Source organism: Salarias fasciatus, chromosome 6, assembly GCF_902148845.1.
Source record: "Salarias fasciatus chromosome 6, fSalaFa1.1, whole genome shotgun sequence".
In the NCBI taxonomy this organism is placed as follows: domain Eukaryota; kingdom Metazoa; phylum Chordata; class Actinopteri; order Blenniiformes; family Blenniidae; genus Salarias; species Salarias fasciatus.
In genome coordinates, this window is record NC_043750.1 from 11,965,394 (window position 1) to 11,988,799 (window position 23,406).

General features: G+C 43.6%; 1 protein-coding gene across 3 annotated transcripts in view; it reads left to right on the forward strand.

Moving 5' to 3' along the window:
- Positions 1-2,841: 2,841 nt before the first annotated feature.
- ntn1a (netrin 1a) overlaps positions 2,842-23,406 on the forward strand; it is a 52,645-nt gene continuing 32,080 nt past the window's right edge. For all 3 annotated transcript variants that reach the window (XM_030093587.1, XM_030093588.1, XM_030093589.1), the window contains exons 1-2: positions 2,842-2,975; positions 3,144-4,179. In XM_030093587.1, the coding sequence (XP_029949447.1) occupies positions 3,153-4,179 (1,027 nt within the window). In that variant the 5' untranslated portion in view covers positions 2,842-2,975; positions 3,144-3,152. The remainder of the gene's footprint in view (positions 2,976-3,143; positions 4,180-23,406) is intronic.

A 23,406-nucleotide genomic window follows, 5' to 3' on the forward strand; every position in this document is an offset into this window, starting at 1 on the left:
CTCAATGCAAAGTATACAACTCTTGTAAATGTTAATGGTACATTTGTTATTGACAATAAGAAGTAAAGGTTGACACGCGATCATCAGTGAACTTTTCATGATATTTGCTGTTGTGTGTCAAATTACTGGTACATTTAACACTGACAGCAAATTCAAACTAAGGTAATCAATGTTAGTAGAAGAATTATTTTATCGAGCTGTTTTTGTTCATGTGTCATTTGTCTGCATCGTGAAACCCACGGCGATCACTGCTTCACACACAGCACACACTCAATCTCTCAACAACCGTAAGACCTCCCTGAAAAGATGCGAGCCAGTGAGGCCACGCCTGCAGGTACAGCTGATACTGAATGATTCACTATTAATTTTATCACAAAGACGGCCTAAAGTGAAGGAGGCTATAACAAATGCAAGCAAAACCACGATGAAACTAAGGCAAAAGAACAGCCTTTCTGTGAAATGGAAATTGGAAGACTCTCCCACTCATGACCTATGGGCTGCAGAACTTATGAGGTTTTTACATATGGAGAAAATAAGGTGTACAATTGGCGACTCTACAGGTAAATTTTACAAGACATGGCAGCCATTTCTAACTTATATGCAAACAGTAAAGCTGTGTACTATTCCATAGTGTTCTATCGGTAAGAGGACTGTATGTGTAATTTTTTTTCCCCTTATTTTTCTGTTATTGTCATTGTTATTTTAATTTTAATTACGTTGTTATGGGCTAAATTGGAAGGGTTCGTGGGGTATAGATCTTTCTGCTCAAATGTACTGTTCACGTTGTATAATTGAAAAAATGGAAAATAAAATTATATATAAAAAAAAGAACAGCCTTTCTTTTTGTTCTTTATACATTGAATCCCATGAATTTGATTTGAATTACATACATTACATTACATATTTTGTCTAAAAATGTTAATGTAGAAGGTGAATTGCAGGAAGTGTTTCTGGCATTTCTGTTTATTTCATGTCATTTTCATGTGGTGCGAAACATATGCTGTAGAAATGTCAGTCACACTACTGAATCCGACAACAAACGAGGCAGAGGACCTCTTCTTTTAATTTGTTTCGATGAATGTGCAGGTCATCTGTGTGTTTCTACGATAGTGTGTACTGTATCTAAAGCTGGCTACAAACCGGGAATATTATAGGCTAAGATACTGAAGATCATGTAAAGTCAGGAAGTGAGACCTAAAAGTAGTAGAATCAAGACCCTTGGAGAGCAGAGAGGACACGAAACGCTGCTGGTGTTGATTGTTTACTTCTACGATTTCTGGACTCTATACATTTCATAGGACAACGACATCAGAAAGTTTACTATATATGTACCTATAATTCATTCATGCTGTTTTTTTAAGATTTCAAACATATTTATAGAGTATTTTCACCTCAGTTTTACCTTTTCTCTATATGACACCCATCTATTGACCTTCTATATGTATTTTTTTTAAACCAGTTGGTAAATTCTGGACAGGCCGCCTGACAAGACCATCACAGAGAGACTCACACATTCACATCTACGAGCAATGTGGGGTCTAGAGAAAACCCATGCACAGGGAGAGTATGCAAACCCACGACGTCCTCCAGTTGAGGTGAGCATGTTAACCACAGTACCGCCCTGTGGCCCTCACATCATTTCATCTTTATGTTTTCTGTGGCTTGAGTTTCCTGTTTTACTTGGCTTTTCACATCACAATGTCTCATCTTTTAATATTGAACCTCATCTAGTTTGTTGATGGTTTCACAGGCTGTATTTGGAACCGGTTTTGGCCCATGGGCCTTATGTTTGGTACCCCTGATTTACACAGGTTCAGAAGACAAATGTTTGAGAAGCTATGAAATACACTGTTCTTTTATTGAGTGATCGGGCAGCAGCTATCTTCTTGACACTGAATGATCTTGTTCCAGATTGTAAACCACAGCTGTTCGCCTCCAGCGCCTGGGAAAACTAAAAGATGCCAGTCGACGTGTGCTGATCTCTTCCTATCCTCTCTGTGGACACGAGGTGGCGCTGTTACTTTTGCAGCCAGCATCCAACAGGTTTCCTGCAGCACTCCCGCACGTCGTGATCCGTGGACACATCGGTTTTTAGGACTTGAACTGTGAGTAGAAACACTTGGATCATTTCATATCCTCTCTGACTGCAGATGGATTATGTCTCATCATGGAGATTATCTCATGACAGCAAACTTTCACTTTCTAAGCACTCCTTCCAGTTATGTTCTAGTAATATAGTGTTTTATTCGAGTTATTGTAGGTTCATACTGCTTTTTTCAGTGTAGAAAATATGTTTCACATCATCATAATTTGTCTTTTTTGTAAAACTATAAGCCGATAAATTAAAAAATTGCCTTTGGGTTATTTTTACTTTTTGTGAAATAAAAGAAAATAACGGGGTGATTATAAATCAGTAGGTATAAAAAGCAAAGGCACTTTGTAAATATCTTGCTTTCACAGTGCAGAAGAAATATCTTAGTGTCAGTATCAGTTGTTGAACAGTAATTCATTACTTTTTTTATTATTATTATTTTAATCTGCTGCCCTCATCTTCCCTTTTCCCTTGGGAGTGTTGGATTTGCGTCTTTACGCAGACGCGTCCTCCGGTGCGCCACCAGTGGACGTCGTTGTTCCGCCTGGTGTCACCTCAAGATGAGCTGACCTCCAGCTCTGGATCCGCTCCGATCCGAGAGAGAGAGAGAGGGGAGAGAGAGAGAGAGAGAGAGAGAGAGAGAGAGAGAGAGAGAGAGAGAGAGAGAGAGAGAGAGAGAGAGAGGATATCTGAAAAGAGCGGCAGGAGGAGTGAGACTTTACTCGAAGGACATGAGCGACTCTTAAATCCACCCGCTCTCTTATTTTAAGGCAGGAGATTGGAAGAAACAAACAACAACACGAGAGGAGTTGTGGCAGGCGCCTGATAGACTGAAGTAGCTCAGCTTCGTAGACATTTTCACACTATTTTAAATTATTCCAAGGTAAAGTGAATTTTGAGAGAAATTGTTTTCCCGAAGTGATGCGACTTTTTTTTAAACAACATCTTATTCATGCTTCTTGTAAAAATATATGAGTGTTTTGTTTTTTGTTTTGTTTTTTTCTTGGAGGGGAGTCGGTGAAAGTGAAGTGTGTTGTCATGTGTCCTGCAGGGATCTACCATGAGGAGGTGTGTGGATGCTGCGCTCACTCTGCTGCTGGCCGCGTCCCTGTCGTGGCGGAGCGCGCGGGCGGGCTACGGGATGAGCCTGTTCGCGGCTCAGACGTCCCCCCCGGACCCCTGCTACGACGAGCACGGCAACCCGCGCCGCTGCATCCCGGACTTCGTCAACGCCGCCTTCGGGAAGGAGGTGAAGGTGTCCAGCACGTGCGGCACCAAGGCGCAGAGCCGCTACTGCGTGGTGAGCTCCGCGGAGAAGGGGGACGAGAGGACCCGGAACTGTCACACCTGCGACGCCTCCGACCCCAAGAAGTACCACCCGCCCGCCTACCTCACCGACCTCAACAACCCGCACAACCTCACCTGCTGGCAGTCCGAGAACTTCATCCAGTTCCCGCAGAACGTCACCCTCACGCTGTCCCTGGGGAAGAAGTTCGAAGTCACGTACGTGAGCCTGCAGTTCTGCTCCCCGCGGCCCGAGTCCATGGTCATCTACAAGTCCATGGACTACGGCAAGACCTGGGTGCCCTTCCAGTTCTACTCCACGCAGTGCAGGAAGATGTACAACAAGCCCAACCGGGCCGCCATCACCAAGCAGAACGAGCAGGAGGCCGTGTGCACGGACTCGCACACCGACATGCACCCGCTGACCGGCGGGCTCATCGCCTTCAGCACGCTGGACGGGCGGCCGTCCGCGCACGACTTCGACAACTCCCCGGTGCTGCAGGACTGGGTGACGGCCACCGACATCAAGGTCATCTTCAGCCGGCTGCACACGTTCGGGGACGAGAACGAGGACGACTCGGAGCTGGCCCGGGACTCCTACTACTACGCCGTGTCGGACCTGCAGGTCGGCGGGAGGTGCAAGTGCAACGGGCACGCGTCCCGGTGCGTCAAGGACCGGGACGGGAGCCTGGTGTGCGAGTGCAAGCACAACACGGCCGGGCCGGAGTGTGACAGGTGCAAGCCGTTCCACTACGACAGACCGTGGCAGAGAGCCACGGCCAGGGAGGCCAACGAGTGTGTCGGTGAGTCCATCCCGAGTCTGACATCCCGGGTACGGCCCGGTCCGGTCCGGCACGCGCCGGATGCGCGCTTCGGTTCAACTGTGGAGGCTGGAGAGACTGATGAGAGATCAGGTGTTTTCAGGCTTATTCACTCATAGAAAATTAAAGAAGGTAAATAAAACTGTAAAGGCAAACATAATTTATTAACATCAATAATGATAATAATAATGATAATAATAATACTAATAATAATAATAATAATAAATTTAATTAGTAGTTCAGGGGTGTGCAACCTGCGGCTCTTCAGTCCCTCTGTAGCGGCTCCATGAAGCCTTCACAACATGAAATGTGAATAAACATTTAACTGATTTTTATTATTAAATTGTATGATTCGTCACTCTTGGTTCAAAAGGGATTCAAAAAAGGTTCAAGTAAAATTGGGAAAAATAGCAAAAACCCCAACAAATGGGGGGGAAATAATAGAACGGCTTAAAAAACGTGAGATGTCTACAATTTATAGGATAAGAAAATGAAATATGGCAGGAAAAAACGTGTTTAAACTGTTTAAAAAAGGGTAAAATTGCTAAAACCTTTAAAATGTCATAATTCCACCCCCCCCCCAAAAAAAAAAAGCTTGAAAAGAGGAACAAAATTGTTGAAGTCAGGTATAAAAACTGGTTCAATGTAATAAACTGCACTATTCTGAACTTTCGTTAAAACTTAATGAATGCATCATCAGATATAGTTTTTGTTTGTCCATCAGAACCAAGTATGAATCTTCATGAGCCTCACTGGCCTGATTTGAATGGTCAAATATGCTTTGTTGCTCCAGAACAATTTGACTTGACTTAAAATGTCTGTAAAAAAAAATAAAAATAAATACCACACTGATCATTTATTGCATAAATCATAATCATAACATGATTACAGTTTCCTCCTCGGTCCATTACGAACCTTTTGAAACATTCTGAGCACTAATTCTCAAAACATATTTATGATATATTCGTGTATAAAAAAAATGCTCAGCATGACCTCTATAAAATACAACATCCTGCTTTTAAAAAATATGGAAGTTGTTTCATTTGTAATATGTATCTAAAACTGATCTTTATGTAAAACTACAGTGGAATGATATATAGCAAAAGTTGTATGATATATAACAGTATTTTAAGTTCTTAAAAATAAACAGGTGCTACAGTTAAAAAAAACAAAAAAAGAAGTAAATCTCTGATGATATCTGTGCTCTTGCTCTTTGTGTCTGGAAGCCAACTTGTTTTATCAGCCGCTGAGTGATCAAAGTTGCTGTAGTTTCAGTAGTTGTTTTTTATTGCATCCTGGCACAGATATGAGAGCCTGTAGATTCCAGATACTGATAGATCCACTTGCTCTGACCAGGGCTTGGCTTGGAAGTTCCAGTTATATTTAGCCTGCATATAAGAAAAACTGTGAGCTGAGTGGACTGGGTTGAAAGGGAGAGTTTTCTTTTCTCCTTTTTTTAAAAGATTTTGGAAATTATTCACTCAGTTTGGGGGGGAAAAAAAACCAGTCGTGAACTGGAATCTGTATTCTCCATCTCTCAGGCCTCATATGGTTCTGCCACAAATTCTCTGCTGTTTCATTTTGAATCAATGCAAAGTGTTCAAGACACAACACAAGACAGCCAGAGAATGAAAAGGACAACCAGAAGGCCATTCAGTGATAGACACTCAGCGCGGCTGCCTAAAATCACACAAACCTCCCGGTCAGCTCGCGGCTTCGCGGGGAGAAGCGGACTCTTTCCAGTTTGTCAGTCACAGCACACGTCAGCCGCCCTGACACCTCGCAGCTGTTTAAAAGCTTTTTGTTTGCTGGTGTTGTCAGTTTGAGGCTCAGAGACATTCTCAGTGACAGATGTGAACATGTTGCTGAAACAACAGAAGCGTGTGGGGTGTTTCAGAAATATGCACTGTGATCGAGAAAGCAAAAAGGAAAAGAAAAAACACAACTGAGGTTTTTTTTTTTAATATTCATTAAATATGTGAAGCAGCAAACTCCTTAATCACACTAAATAATGTTATATCAATCTGAAAATTTCAGCTCTAATTGTTATAAATTGCTGTTTATGTATATTATAAAGATAATATACATCATTTGCAGATAATTAATGCTGCATGAAAAATATACAGCCTTCGATATAATAAATTCTCATTTATTTATCCATTGTTGCACCAGGACATCGACTTTTTGCATTCTCTTCCGCTGTCTGTTTCCATATTTTCAAATGATAAAAGATGTCATAAACATCTTGACATGAAAAACATCTCAAAAACAGCTTTTTCAAAGTGTGTGTATCTTCATGTACTGGCTCATAGCAAGCAATCAGTCATCTAGACTAGTTGGGAGTGTGAGAGTTTGACATCTTTAGTGAGCACAAACTACTGCATTTACAGGTGTGGTGTTTTATGGGTTGTTAACTGTTTGAAGTACTAACTCCTTCAATAACTCCTGAACTTCATATCAGATCAAAAGAATGAAGAACACACACATCTGCCTCTCATTTTTATCTCAGTGCACTTTGCTGATTGCTTCCGTCGGTTCCTTACAAGGTAAAAGCCCACGTCCTCCTCAGAGTGCATCTCCATCCATTTGGGTTATTGACGCTTTGCAGCGAAAGGAAAAGCTCCTAATGCAGGGAGTTAAATGGGCAGCGCCTCAGGCACGGCATTGATCTGATCTGCTGTCGTCTCAGTTTGTTGCAAAGGTGAAGAAACGGTTTCAGCTTTGGGAAGCGGTTAGAGTCCTCCTGTGAGTTTTATAGGGTAAACGACGAGCTTGTTCTCGCTCATCCGTCAAATAAAACTGTCATTTTGTTTGTTTCTTTGTCTAATGACTGTGTGTTGAGTAAAGGATGAAGATTTTTGTCTCAATGGAAATTATGCGATTAAGTTGATGTTTTGGGCTGTGCAGTGAATATTTGAGGACGATTTGAAAGACCGCTTGAAGGCATGTTAAAAGAGAGGACTGGCTGTGACTGCTTTAAGAAGCTGGGACAGGGAAGCAGCGGGAGGAGGGGGGGGGGGCTGGAGATAGAGCCGGACCACAATGGTGACAGTGGAAAAGATGGATGCAAGTAAATGAGCAAGATTATGATGAAGAGCAACTGTGAACCAGAGGGAAGCTGAACTGAAGATCTGATAGAGTGACGTGAGACTTCAGAGATACATGTTAGTGTACGTATTGTACATTAGTGATGTGCAATAGATTTTATCTTTAATTTTATTTTTTGCTGCTTTTTTCATATCTTTTACCTAAAGCTGGGACTGTGGATTTCACACATTTTCCGTTAAACTCATAATATCTCCCCAAAAGACTCAGATCACGTGCAGAAAATGCTGTATTTGATGGTTTGTCTGTGATTGATGTCGAGCAGGAGTGTGTTCTTTCTGATCATTTTATAGATTTTTTTTTTTTTTTTTTTTTTTTATTTAAAAGAATGCATGAATATTACCTGGAAGTCTTTCCTCGTCACAGTATTTGAGATCAGCTCAAGCTTTAAGCAACCTTTCCTAACAAAATGAAGTAAACTGAACAAAAACTGCAGTTTTCCTGGGTATCGTGGGTAAATCCCAGAATTAATTAAGTCTGTTTCTGGTTGCTAAGTGTCAAAAATACCAGAAGGTGACTCAGGTTACTGTATCATCTCTATTAATGAGACTTTCAATCAAAAAAAGAAGGCCAATGAACATTATTTTGAAAAGTGAGAGGCATTTGATGCTTCATCATCAGAAAAATTACAACCTTGTGGAAATAACCATAACTCAAATAGATGTTCTGCTACTTTGGCTCTTTAAAAAAAAATCATATTCTACATCCCCTAGACTGAAACAAAAAAAACATGGAAATGCTCCCAGGTGCTGCTCAGAGGCATCTGACTGACAGAAGTGAGCATGTGGTGTAGGAGAGCTGACATGGCTGACTGGATGCCCATTAAAATAATTGACTTTTAAAACCACAGCCACTTGAATTTAAAAAAAAACAAAAAGTTCAGAAGTTTTTGTGTTAATGTTCTGTGATATGTAGTTAAAAATCCTCCGTCAGAAAAGTCTTGAGAAGGTCTTCTAAGTGCAAAATGCTGAAGAAACATGCGTTACTGCTTAAAAGCAGCTGCTCCTATCCTGTTGTTTGATGGCGAGCGTTTTGTTGCCTTGGTGGATTACTGCCTAACCCTTAATAAGGTTTAAGGTCATTCCAGAGCAGCAGGGGGGTGTAATAGCAGAACCATTTCCAGATTTACTATCAGCAACCATCCATTTTAGGATTTTGTGAAATTTTCCTGACAAAACCAAAAGTGAAATGACTTATTTGTTCTTTCTCACCACAGCTAAAACATACAAATCCAGCAGAAGTCCATGTTAACACATGTAAAGTGTTCCCCAACTGCCTTTTAATCAACCTTTGGCCGGGAAAAGGTCGATGAATACTTTGTGAAAATGTGCCAAAAGACATCAAACGTCACACATGTGTTTGATTTTTATCTGTGAGATCAGTGTTTCTTATTTCGTACCTTTATTTAGATGTTTGGTCACGCTTGTTTATGGAGCAAACTTGTATCATTAAGCATGTTTGGGCGTGTGAAGCGCCGCTTCTGATGCACAACACGCTGAATTAATTCCACAGCAGAGATGATCCGGCCTTGGCTGGGTTGTTTCCTCGCTGTTTTGTTTGTGTGGGACCTCGAACACTTGAAGGTCTAGTTAATGTTTAAGGTGCTCACCTTTATAAACCGGCATCCTTCATCTTCAAAGGCGCCTCCGGGGATGCATTGTCAGTCTCAGTCTCGACAAACAAGGCTGGGAATAGAGCAGTGGAGTCGCTTTGCACTTTGTACCGTCTTAATATTCCTCACCTCCGCTGTGTTTTTCTCTCTCTCACACACACACACACACACACACAACCACGCACGCACAGTTTTCCTCGCGTCTCTGGCCGCAAGTTCAAACAAGGGGGAATGGCCTCTCTCTCACTTCAAGAACCTCTTTCCATGAGCTCTTATCAGTGTTTATGGCTCGTTTTGTAAACCCCCGCGAAAATAAGTTGTGCGCGATCCAGACGACTGGCTCGCCCTTCTGTTTTAGATTCAGAGACCTGCTGTATCTCCCCGGCAGACAGGAACATGGCCACGGAGCCAGCACATACTGTAAGCAAGGCTGAGGGTACAGTATATCAAGTTCTGTAACTAAAACACACAAAAGAATACAGCCAGACAGCCAGAGGAGACACACACGCGCAGGGAGAGCACAGCAGTCATAAAAGCCGTTTTCAGTATCTTGCAGGATAATTGTAGAACAGGTCAATGCTTACATGAGCTCCAGTGTGCTCAGCCATAACCTACCATAGCTTGTGTGTCGTCGCTCTGCTTTACTGGCTCATATCAACCCGATCACACATTTTTCTCTTGGTGTTACAGCGAGAATATGTTATTTGCATGTGCTCCCTCTGCATGTGCACGTGCGCACGTGCGTGCGTGTGTTTGTGTGTTTTATGATGTGCGACTTGACGCAAAGCTTGATGCTAATTTTGGCGAGAATCTGTACCAGGCTCTTATTAAGGTCGTTGCATGCGAACTGTAAAGAGCCGATCCTGTGAACCTTCGTCTCATTTCTCAGCTGTTAAATGTCGTCACAATCACAGAGTTGGAGTCTGTCTGAACTCTGCACCAAACACACTGACTGTGAGCTCTACTGATTTGAAAAAAATTCTTCATTTTACCATTTTTTTTCACAAATAAGTGTTCTGTTTTCTCTCTGAGCTCAGATGATGGCAGGTGGTTCATTCAGAACAATATTTAACAAAGTTTTGACCTCGTGAACTGACTGGAAATAGATTAAATAGCTTTGGTTTTTGACAGGAGGTAAATTCTGTTTCTGGCATTTGAACCATCCTTTTGGATCAGAAATAGTCAGCTGGCCTGGGTCGCAGGATGAAAACATTGATCTCTTTTAGATTTAAGTATGTGCAACCCTCAGGCCTCAGACAAATGTCAGACTTCAATAAAACCAGTGAAGATTCGATAAAACTATCATAATGAAGGGACTTCAATACCCCTTAGGTAATAAAAGAGATCCCATCTCTGCCATCCAGAAATGTTGACTCACATGGAGGCAATAGAGGTGGCAAATAATGCATCTACTCCTAAATACGTAAACGCATCGGAGATCTTGAAGCTATTAATGTCAGAGTTTGGCGGCGGCACTTCGGAGCTGGAATTTTGGAGCTAGTTGTTTCTTGTCACGAAGCCTGTTTAAGAAGCGCTTCAGTTTTGATGGAATTCCTGTTTTGAAGCGATAATACATTCTGACAGGCCTTTGAAGAGGGGAAATCAGTGTGTATCAAAATGTTTAGTGGTTACTGTAGAAATAGAACATTCAGGTGTCGATCAGAGAGACATTCAGCCACTATACATCTGTAAATGTATTTTATCTGATATCTCTGCATGTTAATGCACCAATTTCGAGAAAAGATCCTTGTCATTGCAAGTGATTCTTCTCTCATTGTTAAATCTCAGGTTGCAGCACTTATGAATGACTGCATGTATTCAGTTTGCTTAGAATGCTTTCACACTGTATTTTTGGTTGAGTTCTGTGTCTTTTCTGCGGCTGCAGGTTAGTTTCACTGCTCTGGCTGCGGCACGTAATACAACACAGATCTCGTTTCACAGTGGGAGTCCATATTTTTGCCCCGAGTCCGTGTGCCGGTGTGTCTGTACAAATGCATTCACCAAAAATGTAACCGGTGTTGTGACTTTGAGAAACGGTTTGGTGGGAAGCCATATTGTCTCTGCAGGAAAAGCCATATTGCGTTACTCCGTTGGCCTCTGGCCTGCAGTCACTTCCTCTCGTCGCTTCTTACTGTAACTTGAACTCACCGTTCACGTTGGCTGCTTCAATCCAACCGGGCCAGAATCTCACAAGCCCAATCAACCCAAGGATCATCACACCTTTTATTTTGATGGGAATAGGATTGGTGAAAGCGTGTGGTGTGTGCTGGTGTGTTCTCAGGAGATTAATCCAAATATACTGAGTAATAAAAATTTTCAGCATTTTCCCCCCCCCCCCACAAGTATGCAGTGGTTTTTTAATTTGTGGTAATGACAGCTGTTTCATTGCTTTCCTTGGAAGGCAACTCTTTCAAACAGCTCAGAGAGCTCTATCATGGCAGGTCGGTCGCCTGAGGTGCAAAAAAGTTAAACGCTTCACAAATGTACCCAAACATGTGTTCAAACATGAATAGGGAGCCCAAAGATCTGCAGAAGTGCCTTTAGCTGCGTCGTGAAATAAAAGAAGGGTGCAGGCAAGGCAACGCTGTAACGTTCACGCTTGTGTCGCTGCTCATGTTGGCTCACACACACAGGACAGTTCTTTTAGCCTCTGTTGATACCTGTCTCTGTCGACTGCCAGGTACCTGTTTGGATTTGGCGCACATCTGTTTGTGTATGTCTTTCTTCTACGCCCAGAAAAACAGAATGCGATTATACAGTGCCGCTGTTTCCATCTTGGAAACTGTGTGTGTGTGTGTGTGTGTGTGTGTGTGTGTGTGTGTGTGTGCGCGTGTGTGCGTCTGTCAAAGAGAAGAGAGAAGAGAAAAAAAAAAAGAAACAGTGTGAATGTGTCTCTTAATCAGCGTTGTCTGCCAGCGGGTGTTTATGCAAACAGTAATTCTGTCCGGGATGTGAGGAGCTTTTCAGCGCCCGGGGAAATGTCTGTTAATGAATTAATTGGTGACTTGATGTTGTAGTGAAATCTTGACGTAGCCAAGGGAGGATCTGTGTGTACTGCGGGTTTGGCATGATCCTCGTGTGTGTGTGTGTGTGTGTGTGTGGAAATATTCGGTTCAAGCGCGTACCAAATGATTAGAGATAATTAAAACCCACAGCAGACAGTATGAGACGGCGCTCACACATTAAACACAGGACTCCACTGCGTCACTCATCAGCTGTGAGGGTCGCAGCCCGACTGTCTCTCATGTGCTGCAGACGAAACGTCAGTAAAATGAGTGCTGTCACACCAGGTGGAGAGGGACTCATCACAACAACAAGACTTTAGCAGAGGGCTTTTCTGCTCACAGAAGATCATTTTGATTCCAAAAATGCTCATAAAATGTGTAAATATTCTCTTGAACGCAGAGCATAACACAAGGAGAGGATTTTGTGTGGCTTTTGAGTCATTCTCTCATTTTGCCTTCCCTCATAACACATGATGGACATTTAGAGCAATCAAACAGTCCTTCAGGGTCAGCGGTGTCACACATTTTCCTCAACATTATTCTTTTACCTTTACCTCTATATTTCCCATCATGCATTTTGGCAGACAGCAGCTTAGTAGGAGATTTCAGGGTAGTACCAGCAGGTCATGAAGCCAGAAGAAGAGCCAAGTAAGTTCATTGATTTCCAACTACAAGTCATCAGATCCAACTGGCATTAATGCAAGTGGCAGCCTGGATCCCTTTGCAGGACCTCATAATTTTTGCTTGCAGGAGTACTTACTATGTTTGTAATTTATAAAAACAACATGATGAATGAAATTACTGAACTTCCCCCTTCGGGCCCACAAGTGTATGGCCAAGCGAGCGTCACTCATTCATGCAGTCATAATGTCTGACGCACAGTTACCACAGTCCTGATCCGCTGCCACTATAGACAGAGCGGAGTGGTCTCAGTTGTTAGCCGGGGTCATAAAGGGACTGGTAAACAGAGTCTAAAAACACCGTGTGTGGGTGTCTGACGGAGAAAAGAAAGAGAAAGAGAAAGAGTGAGGCTGGCTGTGTGCATGTGAACTCACCGGCAGCTTTTTTGTGTTAAAAAGAGGTGAGTGTGTGTGTGTGTATGTGTGTGTGTGTGTGTGTGTGTGTGTGAGACCTGATCCTGAGGCCGGGGCCAGCGGTGCTGTGGAGGATCAGGCCAATGACCTCAGCACCTCCGTGTGGCAGTGAGCGAGCGGGAGCACGGCGAGCGTCTGCAGCCAAAGCAAATATATAATGTGGAAAGGAGGCAACAACAGAGAACACACTGAGAGAGGAAACAAGAATGACTGAGTGTTATTACAGAGAAGAAAGAAAAGTTGACTGTTACTGAGCCTTGGATCATGTATTGCAGTGATTAGTTAATGAAACAATCACATCGCTATTCAAAAGTTTTTTCTTTGTACATCCAGGTACAAGAAACAAGCCACAACCAGCAGTGAATGTGGTGCGGCCTGTGCTGTTACACATGTTTGATTTACCCAAACCTGTTCACACTTAAACTGAAAGCCTTGGCGCAGCGTGTAACAACGGTCCTCTTGTGTCTGATAGGGCTGTAACAGCAACAACAACAACAATAAAAAACAGATACTCAGTTATGTGTGAGAGGGAGAACAAGATGAAAGAGATGGCTTCGGTACATGCAGCAGCTCAGCGTTCGATTCAAGGTGAAAGTCCTGGCAAAAACTCCTCTGGCAGCAGCCGCGCTGCTCGCCGACAGGACCACCAAGCACGAGCGTGAGCACATTGTGCGCCAAGCAGAGGTCCTTAACACTCGCAGCTATAGATGATTAATGGCTGGATGGAGTTACACCTCCAAACAGCAGCCTGTTGTGCAGATCAGAGCGCCCCCCGCTGTCCCTGTACCACACTGCTGTCGTCATCTCAGTGAACTGCGACCGGCTGGAACCTGCTTCTGAGGAATCAAGTGGCAGCGGCGGCTAATTCTGTTGTAAACTGGACATGTAGACCCCAGGGTTTGATGTAGCCGAACATTTTATCGGCAGATTGATTAAACTGGACATGCATGCATTTTTTTTTAGCTTCTTCCTGCATTTCTTCAGTATTTCTATTTCCATATTTGCACTTGAACGTATGCATGCAATTGAGGAAAAACCCTCTGACAGATCAAGCAAAGTCAGTTTCATTTTGCATTAAACATACACAGGAAAAAATCCCTCCTGTAAAGTGTGTGTGTGTGTGTGTGTGTGTGTGTGTGTGTGTGTGTGTGTGCGCGCACGATGTAGATGAGCAGACAGTGATTTATCAACAGTGTTTTTGTCTTTCCCTTATAAGTCATGGTTAGGCTGCTAGTGCTAGTGTGTGCGTTTGTCTGTGTGTGTGTGTGTGTGTGTGTGTGTGTGTGTGTGTATGTGTGTGTGTGTGTGTGTGTGTGTGTGTGTGTGTGTGTGTGTGTGTGTGGCAGCCAGCCATCACCAGGGGTTTATGGCTCCTGGTCATTGTGGATGCGCTGTGCGTTTCAGTGGTGTGTGTGTGTGTGTGTGTGTGTGTGTGTGTGTGTGTGTGTGTGTGTGTGTGTGTGTGTATGTGTGTGTGTGTGGCCTTGTAATTATTTGTGAAACCGACAGCAGTTCATACAACGGAGAGTCAAGCATTAGCTTTGAGTCTCTGTCTAGAGGCCTTTAAGCCCCGTGGGGGCAAACAAATAAGGCTGCAGCTGAAGGCAGCAGGTTGATACAGTTGCACAAAGACGTCTCAGTCAGCAGAGGTCAGCACAAAGTAGACTGATTTACAATCACGTTTAAGACGGGATTCTGTGCATACAGTCTGCTCTCCGTGTGTAGCATTTCTAATTAGCAGCTCCTTATTACAGCATTTGTTTGGAATTTGTGTTTTAACCGTCTGCGTTCATATTTGCTGAATCAAACTCAAACATTAAAATGAGTTTATATATTGAACCTGATCTACTGATACATTCCATTGAAGATCTTTACATTTTTGCTGAAAGGTTTCCTGAGAGAAACCCCAGTGTGTGTATTTGTTTGGTGGTGTGAAGTGGAATGCAGACTTCTGGGAGGGTACTTAGGGGAAAGTTTGCGGGGTCATCTCAATTTGCCAGGGGTGATCCCGGGTTAATCCATCACTCATTAGCTCTCACAGATAAGACACAAAGAGGGGTGAGGGGCTCCGAGTCCACACTTTCTCTCTCCCTCTCTCTCTCTCTCTCTCTGTCTTTTGTTTCTTGACAGTCATCCACAAAGGACAAAGTCTTTCCTGTGGCTTTCAGGAAGTACACAAAAAGAAACTGAGCCCATTTTAAAGGATAAACCCATGGCTTGCCCTTTTTTCTCACCTCTTCTCTCTTATTAACCCTTTTTGCGATGCTGGCCCTGATACCTCTGAGGCAATACATCCAATTAGATAAGCTTGGAGCCCAAGGAAGAAGAGGGAGAAAATTGGGACCATTATAGAAAGAGGTAAGAAAGAGAAAATGACTTGAGGAGAGAAAGCTGGGGGGACAGTAAGAAACCAGAACAGGATAAAGACAGAGGCTCTTAACACAGCATGCTCCCAGTAAATGCTGTTTAAATAGCTTCTGCTGCTGCTGGGTCTTAGGGTTGCAGAATAAGGGCTGATGTTGGAGGTGTGTGTTTTGGAGCAGCTGTGGGGAGCGGGGAGCGGGGAGCAGGGGACCCCCCCCCCCCCCCCAACCCTCACCAGAATAAAGTCATCAGGTTCCCACGTGAGTCCCAGCACTGCTTCTAATAACAGCGGGCCCATATCACTCAAGGATGACAAAGCAAACAAATGGGCCTAATTAAGGGGGCCGATAAGGAAATTATAAGGAAATTGAGTCATTAATGGTAATATTTGTGTTATGAGATGATTGAGGCAAAAATTTCATTTTCATAAGGAGGACATGGATGTTTTGTTTTGTTTTGTTTTTCACGAAGCTGCAAGTCTTGAAGCTGCAGAGTCTTGGAGAAGAAGTTGGCTCCAGTCTCATTCATCCCCTCTATCTCTTGCTCTTGTTCCCCCCAGAGACCCTCGCGGCTATTGAAATGATTATCTATAAAACCTCTTCAGATATCCAGATGTTCACCTGATGATAGAAACAGAATGTGCTTCCCCTCCCCTCCGTGTTTAGCTTGTATTTTCTCCGGCTCAGACGGGACAACTCGCTGGCTGGAGATGAAAAAAAGCTGAGGTGGAGCGTGAGGCGCAGCCGGTGGGAAATGATCGGCCTGTCCACCAGGAGAGACGGAGGAGGTAGAGGAATGGATCAGTCAGAAGTGAGCGATGAGGGCTTCTCTCCCAAACCTGTCTTCGAAAGTAAATTAACTCGTCTTTCTTTTTTTTTTTTTTCCGAGTCCACTTGACGTGACCTTCTTATTGATCAGTGATTGTGACTTAAAGAGCTGTAAATTCATCCTTCAACTTCGAAATCTCACATCAACCATTGGACAGGAAAAAAGAAAAATGAGAACTTTTAATTCAAACAAAAAGACGACGACGTGCCTCACTTCCCCAAAGCAATTTAAAGCAGATATGGTTGTAAAAACTGCTCATAAACCTTTTGAAGATGATGATTGATGCCCACAAGTATTGCCAGACTCCCTCCTACTGTACACTGAGTGCATCTTACCGTGAGAAAATACAGGATTTTACAGAATTTTGAATTGTTTTTGATGATCTTTTCTTTTTTTTTCATTTTACCTGCCAAAGAGACTTGAGATGGCAAAAAAAAAAAAAAAAAAAAAACATCTCGCCACTTCTATGAAACCTGTGACCTTTTCCTTTGCCACCGTTTCATAACGCCGGACCTCTGAGCAGCACTTTTTTTCTGCTTTTAGAGAGAGTAACGGTGTTGGGTTTCTGTAACGGAGTTTCCACGCCAGTGGGCGGGAAATTAAATTAACTCGGAGCCCTAATAACAAACAAGTCCGACGAAAAAATAAAGCATGAGGCGATCGCAAACAGAGATAGAGGGGGAAAAAGAAACAGAAGAGTGAGGTTTAAGGACAAGAAAAACAGCGGCTAGTGTTTGGGTTGCTGCCAGGGCCAGTGAGCTCACCGGAAATGACACCCCTGCTGCCAGCAGAGAGGATCTCAGATGTTACGTGGCGTCGCTTACAGTACAATGGACCGGCTGTTGAGTGTGTTGATTGTGGAGGTGGGGGGGGGGGGGCGACCGTAAATACTCGATAAAATGTGATCAAGTTGATCTGTATCGAGTGTTTTGAAAGGTCCTGATGTGGGTTTTCCTACCCTCATAAATCAGCTGCAAGACACTGAGTTAAAAAAAAAAAAGTAGAACAAAGAGGTCAAAGTATTTTCTGAAGCCATTTTCATTAGATTAAGTTTAAGTGGCCTATTTGATAATTACAGTCAATTTTCCAGGCCCACAATCATTGTGTGGAGGAGAGTCGACCTCCTGCCAGAGCAAACACAAAGGAATATCTACAGAATCAATAACACAGCGGTGGAAATATTATTCTGGACATAAATTACACAAACACTTTCTTTCTTTAGCAGCTGGCATTACATTGGTCTTTCTATTGTAGAGCTGAACAGATTATTTTTACCTCCTCGGTATATCCCAAGGCCATAGGGTGGTTTAGCGGTGAGCGGTTTAACCTCACAGCGAGAAGATCTCCAGCTCTATTCTGACTCGGGTGCCTTTGTTTGTGGCGTTTTCCTGCAGGGAGGCTGTTTTTGACAGGTGGACAGATGTAAAGGCAGTGCTGCAGTGTGGCATCGATGAACGGGGAGACACACGCCCGTCTTTCAATCTGATCATTTTAACGGTCCACTAAGACGGAATATGAAACACTGAACTGGTGACCGAAGCCTGAGACAACAGCCGGCTGCCTTTGGAGCCGTCCAGAGTCATTTTGAAGATACAGTATGTGACTGTCACACAGGGTCAGAAATCCTAAATGTTATTAGGAAAAGATAGAAGAGCTGATGGATGATATATCCCTATGTTTACGATCTGGTAATCTTGACCTTTATTTTCTTATGGATGAACATTTTCTCCACTTGATATTCAGCATGACTGAAACAAAGAATTTATATAGTTTATCGTATTGTAACACAACAAGAAATAACTCCAGCAGCAACAAGAACTAAAATGCAACAACCTCTTAGCCTCACTTTTCTGAATAAATAATAATAATAATAATAATAATAATAATAATAATAATAATAATAATAATAAAAATAATAATAATAATGATGATGAGGTGATCACTGTCTTTTTTCATCTTCTGGCTGAACATCAGAACATCATTTCGTCCATCATTCAGCCTCGTTCTTGCTGAAAGGGCAGCACAGTGTTTCTTTTGAAAGACGGACTCTGAGTTTCACTTTGAGCTCCTAGAATAATGTTTTCTCTTAATTTTTTTTATCTGTTTCAATGTGCACTTACCATTAGTATATCTTTAAAAATAGCAACTAGTGTCTGTTGTCACATCGTTACTGCAGTGAAATTGTGCTTTTATTGCAAAATGTTGAGTTTACTTTGTGTGTGTCATTGGTTTGCTTGCTCTGGCAAAGACCAGTCCTCCCCTCACTAATTGCCTTCTGCCGATGACTAAATTACAATGAGGTCTTAGGTTTCTGGATCAGAGGGGTCTTTTTTCCCTCCATCTCCACTTCCCGAATGTATCCTTCCTGCCTGAGTCACAAGTGTCACATTTGGTTACTGAAGATATGAACTGCTGCATTTTTTTTTTGCGAGAAAACAGTTTCCCTTCGAAGGGCTACTGTTCCAGCATCGCAATTAGAGCAGTGGATTTATGTAAATGTGTCTGTGTGTGAGTATCATGTGCACGGCTCCCTGTTTCTGTACTGAACGGCGGGCGCCGTGCCACCGGCGAGAAATGCAGTCGATGCGGTTCTGGAGCCAGTACAGTAAAAATATCTCGGCTCCATCAGTGTCAGAAACAATCGTCTTGGACCAAACCAGCTGCCACAGCGCCTTAATGTGCAGGATCCCGTCTGCTGCAGCTGCTGCAGGACGGCGGCGGGCTGCCTGTTTTTCACCCGTCGTGAAACCCTTCAACGCTGCGCTGTGATGGGAAAAAGTTCACGTGTTCATATCCAACAACAAAATCACGACGTCAGTGTCATTTTAAAGGCAGCATAAAGAAACTCCAGACTTTATTTTAATGTCTGAATAGAATGAAAGTTATTTTTTGTGTACTGTTTTCAAGTAAAGTGTCTTTTAACTGTTACTATCGATAACAGACTCAAGAACAGACCGTGAGCTTCTCTGGAAAATAATCCTGTGTGTGAATTCCATTTGTATTTCTGATGCTCTTGGATTATGTTTCATCGCTGAGGTTCAAATCCAGATCTGACTCTTTTATTTTTTTACAGCCCAAAGAAAATATGTGCCATAAAAGTGTTGCATATGCATGCACACACTCTTGCCACATTTTGATCCTTTTGATCCTCTGCCCCTCTTTGAAATGTGGCCTTTTTCCTCCCCTCTCTGCATTTACTGTAACCACGCATGCTCTCCCATCGTTTTATAGTTTTATAAGGCAATCAAAGCTAAACACATGAAGTGTTCGATGTGCTAACAGGTCTGGAAGATTATAAAGGATTTTATTCAACAACAAAATTGCAGATTATTGCTGAGGCGGGTCGCCACTGCCTGCAGCTTGTAATTATGGAGTTTCCTTTGTCATTCATTGACATGTGAATTACACTAACCTAAGAGTTTTGCTAATGCCGCTCGTCACTCAATCCCTTGAGAGGACTGCAGTCTTTTATTTGCCAAAGTTTTTGTGAGTTCACCGACTCTGCAGTGTTTACAGAGCACACAGATCCTCAGTTAAAAACACTGATGGTATTACAGCATGGAAAACAGAGCAAATCAGATGAAGAAGTTGTTGGGAATGACCACATAATCTGTGGTCTGTCGCCTGTATGAAGTTTTTTTTTTTTTTTGTTCACATGCAAGCATAGTGTTTGTGAGCCTTTGACGCTCATCTCCACACTCCAAGGAAAAAAAAAAAACATTTCCTGAGCTGTGGCAAAAGTGATGTTTATTATTGGCTTCACAGTAAATTTGTGAGTGCAGCAAGATCGAGTGTGGAATACTGGAGTAGAAATCACAGGACAAATGCAGTCCGAGATGCACACTGTCGGGTTAAAAAATGAGAGCAAGACACTGAGGAATTCAGGTTAAAGTTTAAGAGCGTGCCGCTTCAAAGATGGATGTGAGCTGAGCACAATAAATGTGTCACAGAAGTGAAGGAGCTGGCTCTCAGGAGCTTCCTGCTCACTCCCTCCTCCGGACAGGAGACTGTGCTTGACGCGGTGGCAAGAGAACAAAAATGCACTACACACACACACACACACACACTCACACGCAAAAGTGTTCATCCATCGTGCTGCTGTCTGCGTAAGGTCTGTCTTCAATGCCAGATGCAATAAAAAGGTACTTTATGCTGCTCTGCTGACGGCCAGCTCAGATTAATCTTGGATAAGGCCATTTTTCTGATTTTCATTTTAACACACTTCGTGCATTTGTCCTTGTATGTGCTCTACTTTCTTAAACTGTAGCTAAAAGACCGTTTTGATCACTACAGACACCTGTCTTTATACTCACTGGATGAATTCCTCGGGACCTTAATGCCATTTAGTTTTTTTTAATCTTATAATTTAATATCATAGCTAACAGGTTGTAAAAGATGCTGAGCAGCCAACAAGTGGAACCTCCATTCTCTGCTAGGTTAAACAGAAGGAACAGACCCAGAGGGAGGGGATGGAGGGGATAGAGAAGACGAAGAGCCATGTTTTTACTGTTTTAGTTCAGTCTTATTAAAGACAGATTTTTTTCTACATTCCTTCTTTCCACCCCTTCACTCCCTCGGTCACTGTTTCCTCTTTCCTCTTCTCATCGCTTCTCTCTCCTCCTCATGGCGTCTGTTGCAGAGAAAGCTTGGTTCTCCCATTAAGAGGGGTATAGTTGATTTTTGATCTTCAGATCATGACTGATGAAGTCCCTGAAAAACCTCCAGCTGAATGATACTGTGTTGACCTTCTGCCGTGATTTAACTCCAAAACCGATATTTCCCTCTAACAGATGAAGCGGAAAAGCTGAAATTTGCAGCAGCAACAAATTGTGTCAATGATTTACATCACATTTTTCAAGATTCACACATCCAAAAGAACATTTCTGTCTTGTGCTTAATCCAACACTCATGACGGAGTCAGTCCGATGTGGAAACACTTTCCAAAGCAAGATAGTGAACGCCTCTTCCTCAGGGGCTCATACTGTAAAGTGTAGAATGTGTTTAAAGGGGAAAAAAAATCAGCGAAGAAGAGAAAGACAGAGCAAAGCCAATAAGACTGAGGATGAAGATATTCCATGTCTTTCCTCCCCGTTTCTCAGAGTCCCAAAGGAATAAATGCGTCTGCCTCTTTCTGCCTGAAGGGCCAAATTAACTTGTCTAATCTTCTAAACATCTAATCTTCAAACGTTGTTTATTTTCTCAGCTCACAGCCGCCAATCAGTGTCGGCCGACCGCATTCTGCTATAACACTGAGGTTTTTAAATCTTCAAGTGAGCATTGTTGGAGCGGAGTGACGGCCTTAATTGCAGAGGCTTGTGGGATCAGAATGAATCACAGTTATTGAGGAGCGTGAGCCCCCGTCTCCCTGTCGAGCACTGACAGCACCGGCCCGTCCCCGATCAGCCCCGGGGCCGGCAACACACGGGACGAGCTGCCAGGAGCGAACCCAAAACAATACAGATCCGCCATTCCCCCAGAAACCGAGCCCACAAAACAAACAGACTGGAGGTGAAGGCTGACATGAGCGGGGAGAGCGCTTGTTTTGGGAAGATCTGGAGAGCCGTCGTGTCGGTTCCTGATGCGTGTCGCCTTCGCGCTCTGCGGATGTGTGACGCTCACAGCCGAGGAGACAGCGTGAGGTAATGGCTGGATGTAAAACAAAAGAACGCGAAGATTGGGAGACAAAGTTGAATTCACTTTGCCTCCGACAGCCAGGTGGCGAGGAGCTGCGCGATGGAAGCAGAGCATTGAACCGATTCAGGATAGAAGTCCGAGATGGTTCACACTGTGATGATCAGATCAGGGGCCGACGGCAGAAAGAAACGTCACACACTTGTTTCAATAATCCACCTTTGATTTTTAAAAAAAAGGAAACGTTGCTCGAACACAGTTTGCTCCCCCCACATCTCCACTCAAGGCCCCTCAGTGAAAACCTCATCTGCTCTCCTATTCCCGATACAGGAACTGTAAATCCAGTTAGTTCCAATCATCATCACGCTCAGGGAAAAATCTTTTGCCGTCGTGCCCAACATCCGTTCACACATACGGCTGCTGAATGCTGCGGTGGCGTGGCGCTGCCAACCCTGTCAGCTCTGCATCCCTAAAGACTTATTTGCGGGAGACGTACAGGATCCATTCCGCCGGGCTGTTTACTCCCTGATTGTTTTGTGTTATCGCACAGCGGATCGCTGTGTGAACTTTACGGAGGTTTTATGTAGATGCCGCTCGGAGCATCGCGGCGCTCCTAAAGCTGTCACTCCCTCACGCTATTAAGACAGCTGCTCTCAGTGGGTATTGTTCAGCGGAGATCCATGGGGACCTGACAAGCCTAAGAACCGTTATTCACCCTAAAGGGTCTTTCAGGGCTATAGTTGTGAATAGACCCTGCCAGTGTCATCCTCCACCCATGGCATTTTTATGGCATAGCAGACATACAGACAACGCGCCCTCGTCAGCTCCTCCATGCCTCTCGCCTTTGATTCGGGCACTGTATGTCAGCTGGTGTTTTCCCATACACACGGGCTGAAGGAGGTCCACTCTATCTCAGAATCACTCACACAAACACTCACACGCTTTAACGGCGACGGATGAGCAAATAAAGACAGACCGGAGCGCCCATGTGCACGCTCTCTCTCACACATGCACGCACACCTTCTCACACACACACACACACACACACCGCTCAGTACACACCACTCAGACAAAAGAGCCTTGATTACTCAGCAAATGGATGCGCCGCTGATCACAGGGCAGCCCTTTTACAAACTGGTCTATTATGCAGTCTCAGCGTGGGGTGGAAGTGTTGCAGGGGCCCGAGGCGGTGTGGCTGTGGAGGGCTGAAGGTCTGCGTGTGTGTGTGTGTGTGTGTGTGTGTGTTTGTACATGTATGCATCAGGGCTGAGAAGTGCTCCCATGCTGTGCTGCCTAACGAGAGGGCAGGTCAGCCATTAAATGGGCACTAATGCGGGAAATTGGAGGCCATTAGGCCTTTCTTTGTAGCTGTGGATCTGTGTGGCTTGTTAGGCTCTTGAAAAAGGAAAGGCCTTATTAGCCCCCACATGCAGGCTGAGAGTGAATATATGGGCCATTTAGCCCGGCGTGGAGCGGGCCGGCCCGCTGCTGAAGGCTGCGGCGGATTTCACATTGAACATAAACGAATGCACTGTTCAAATGCTCGAAAAATCACATCTATCTCTTTAAG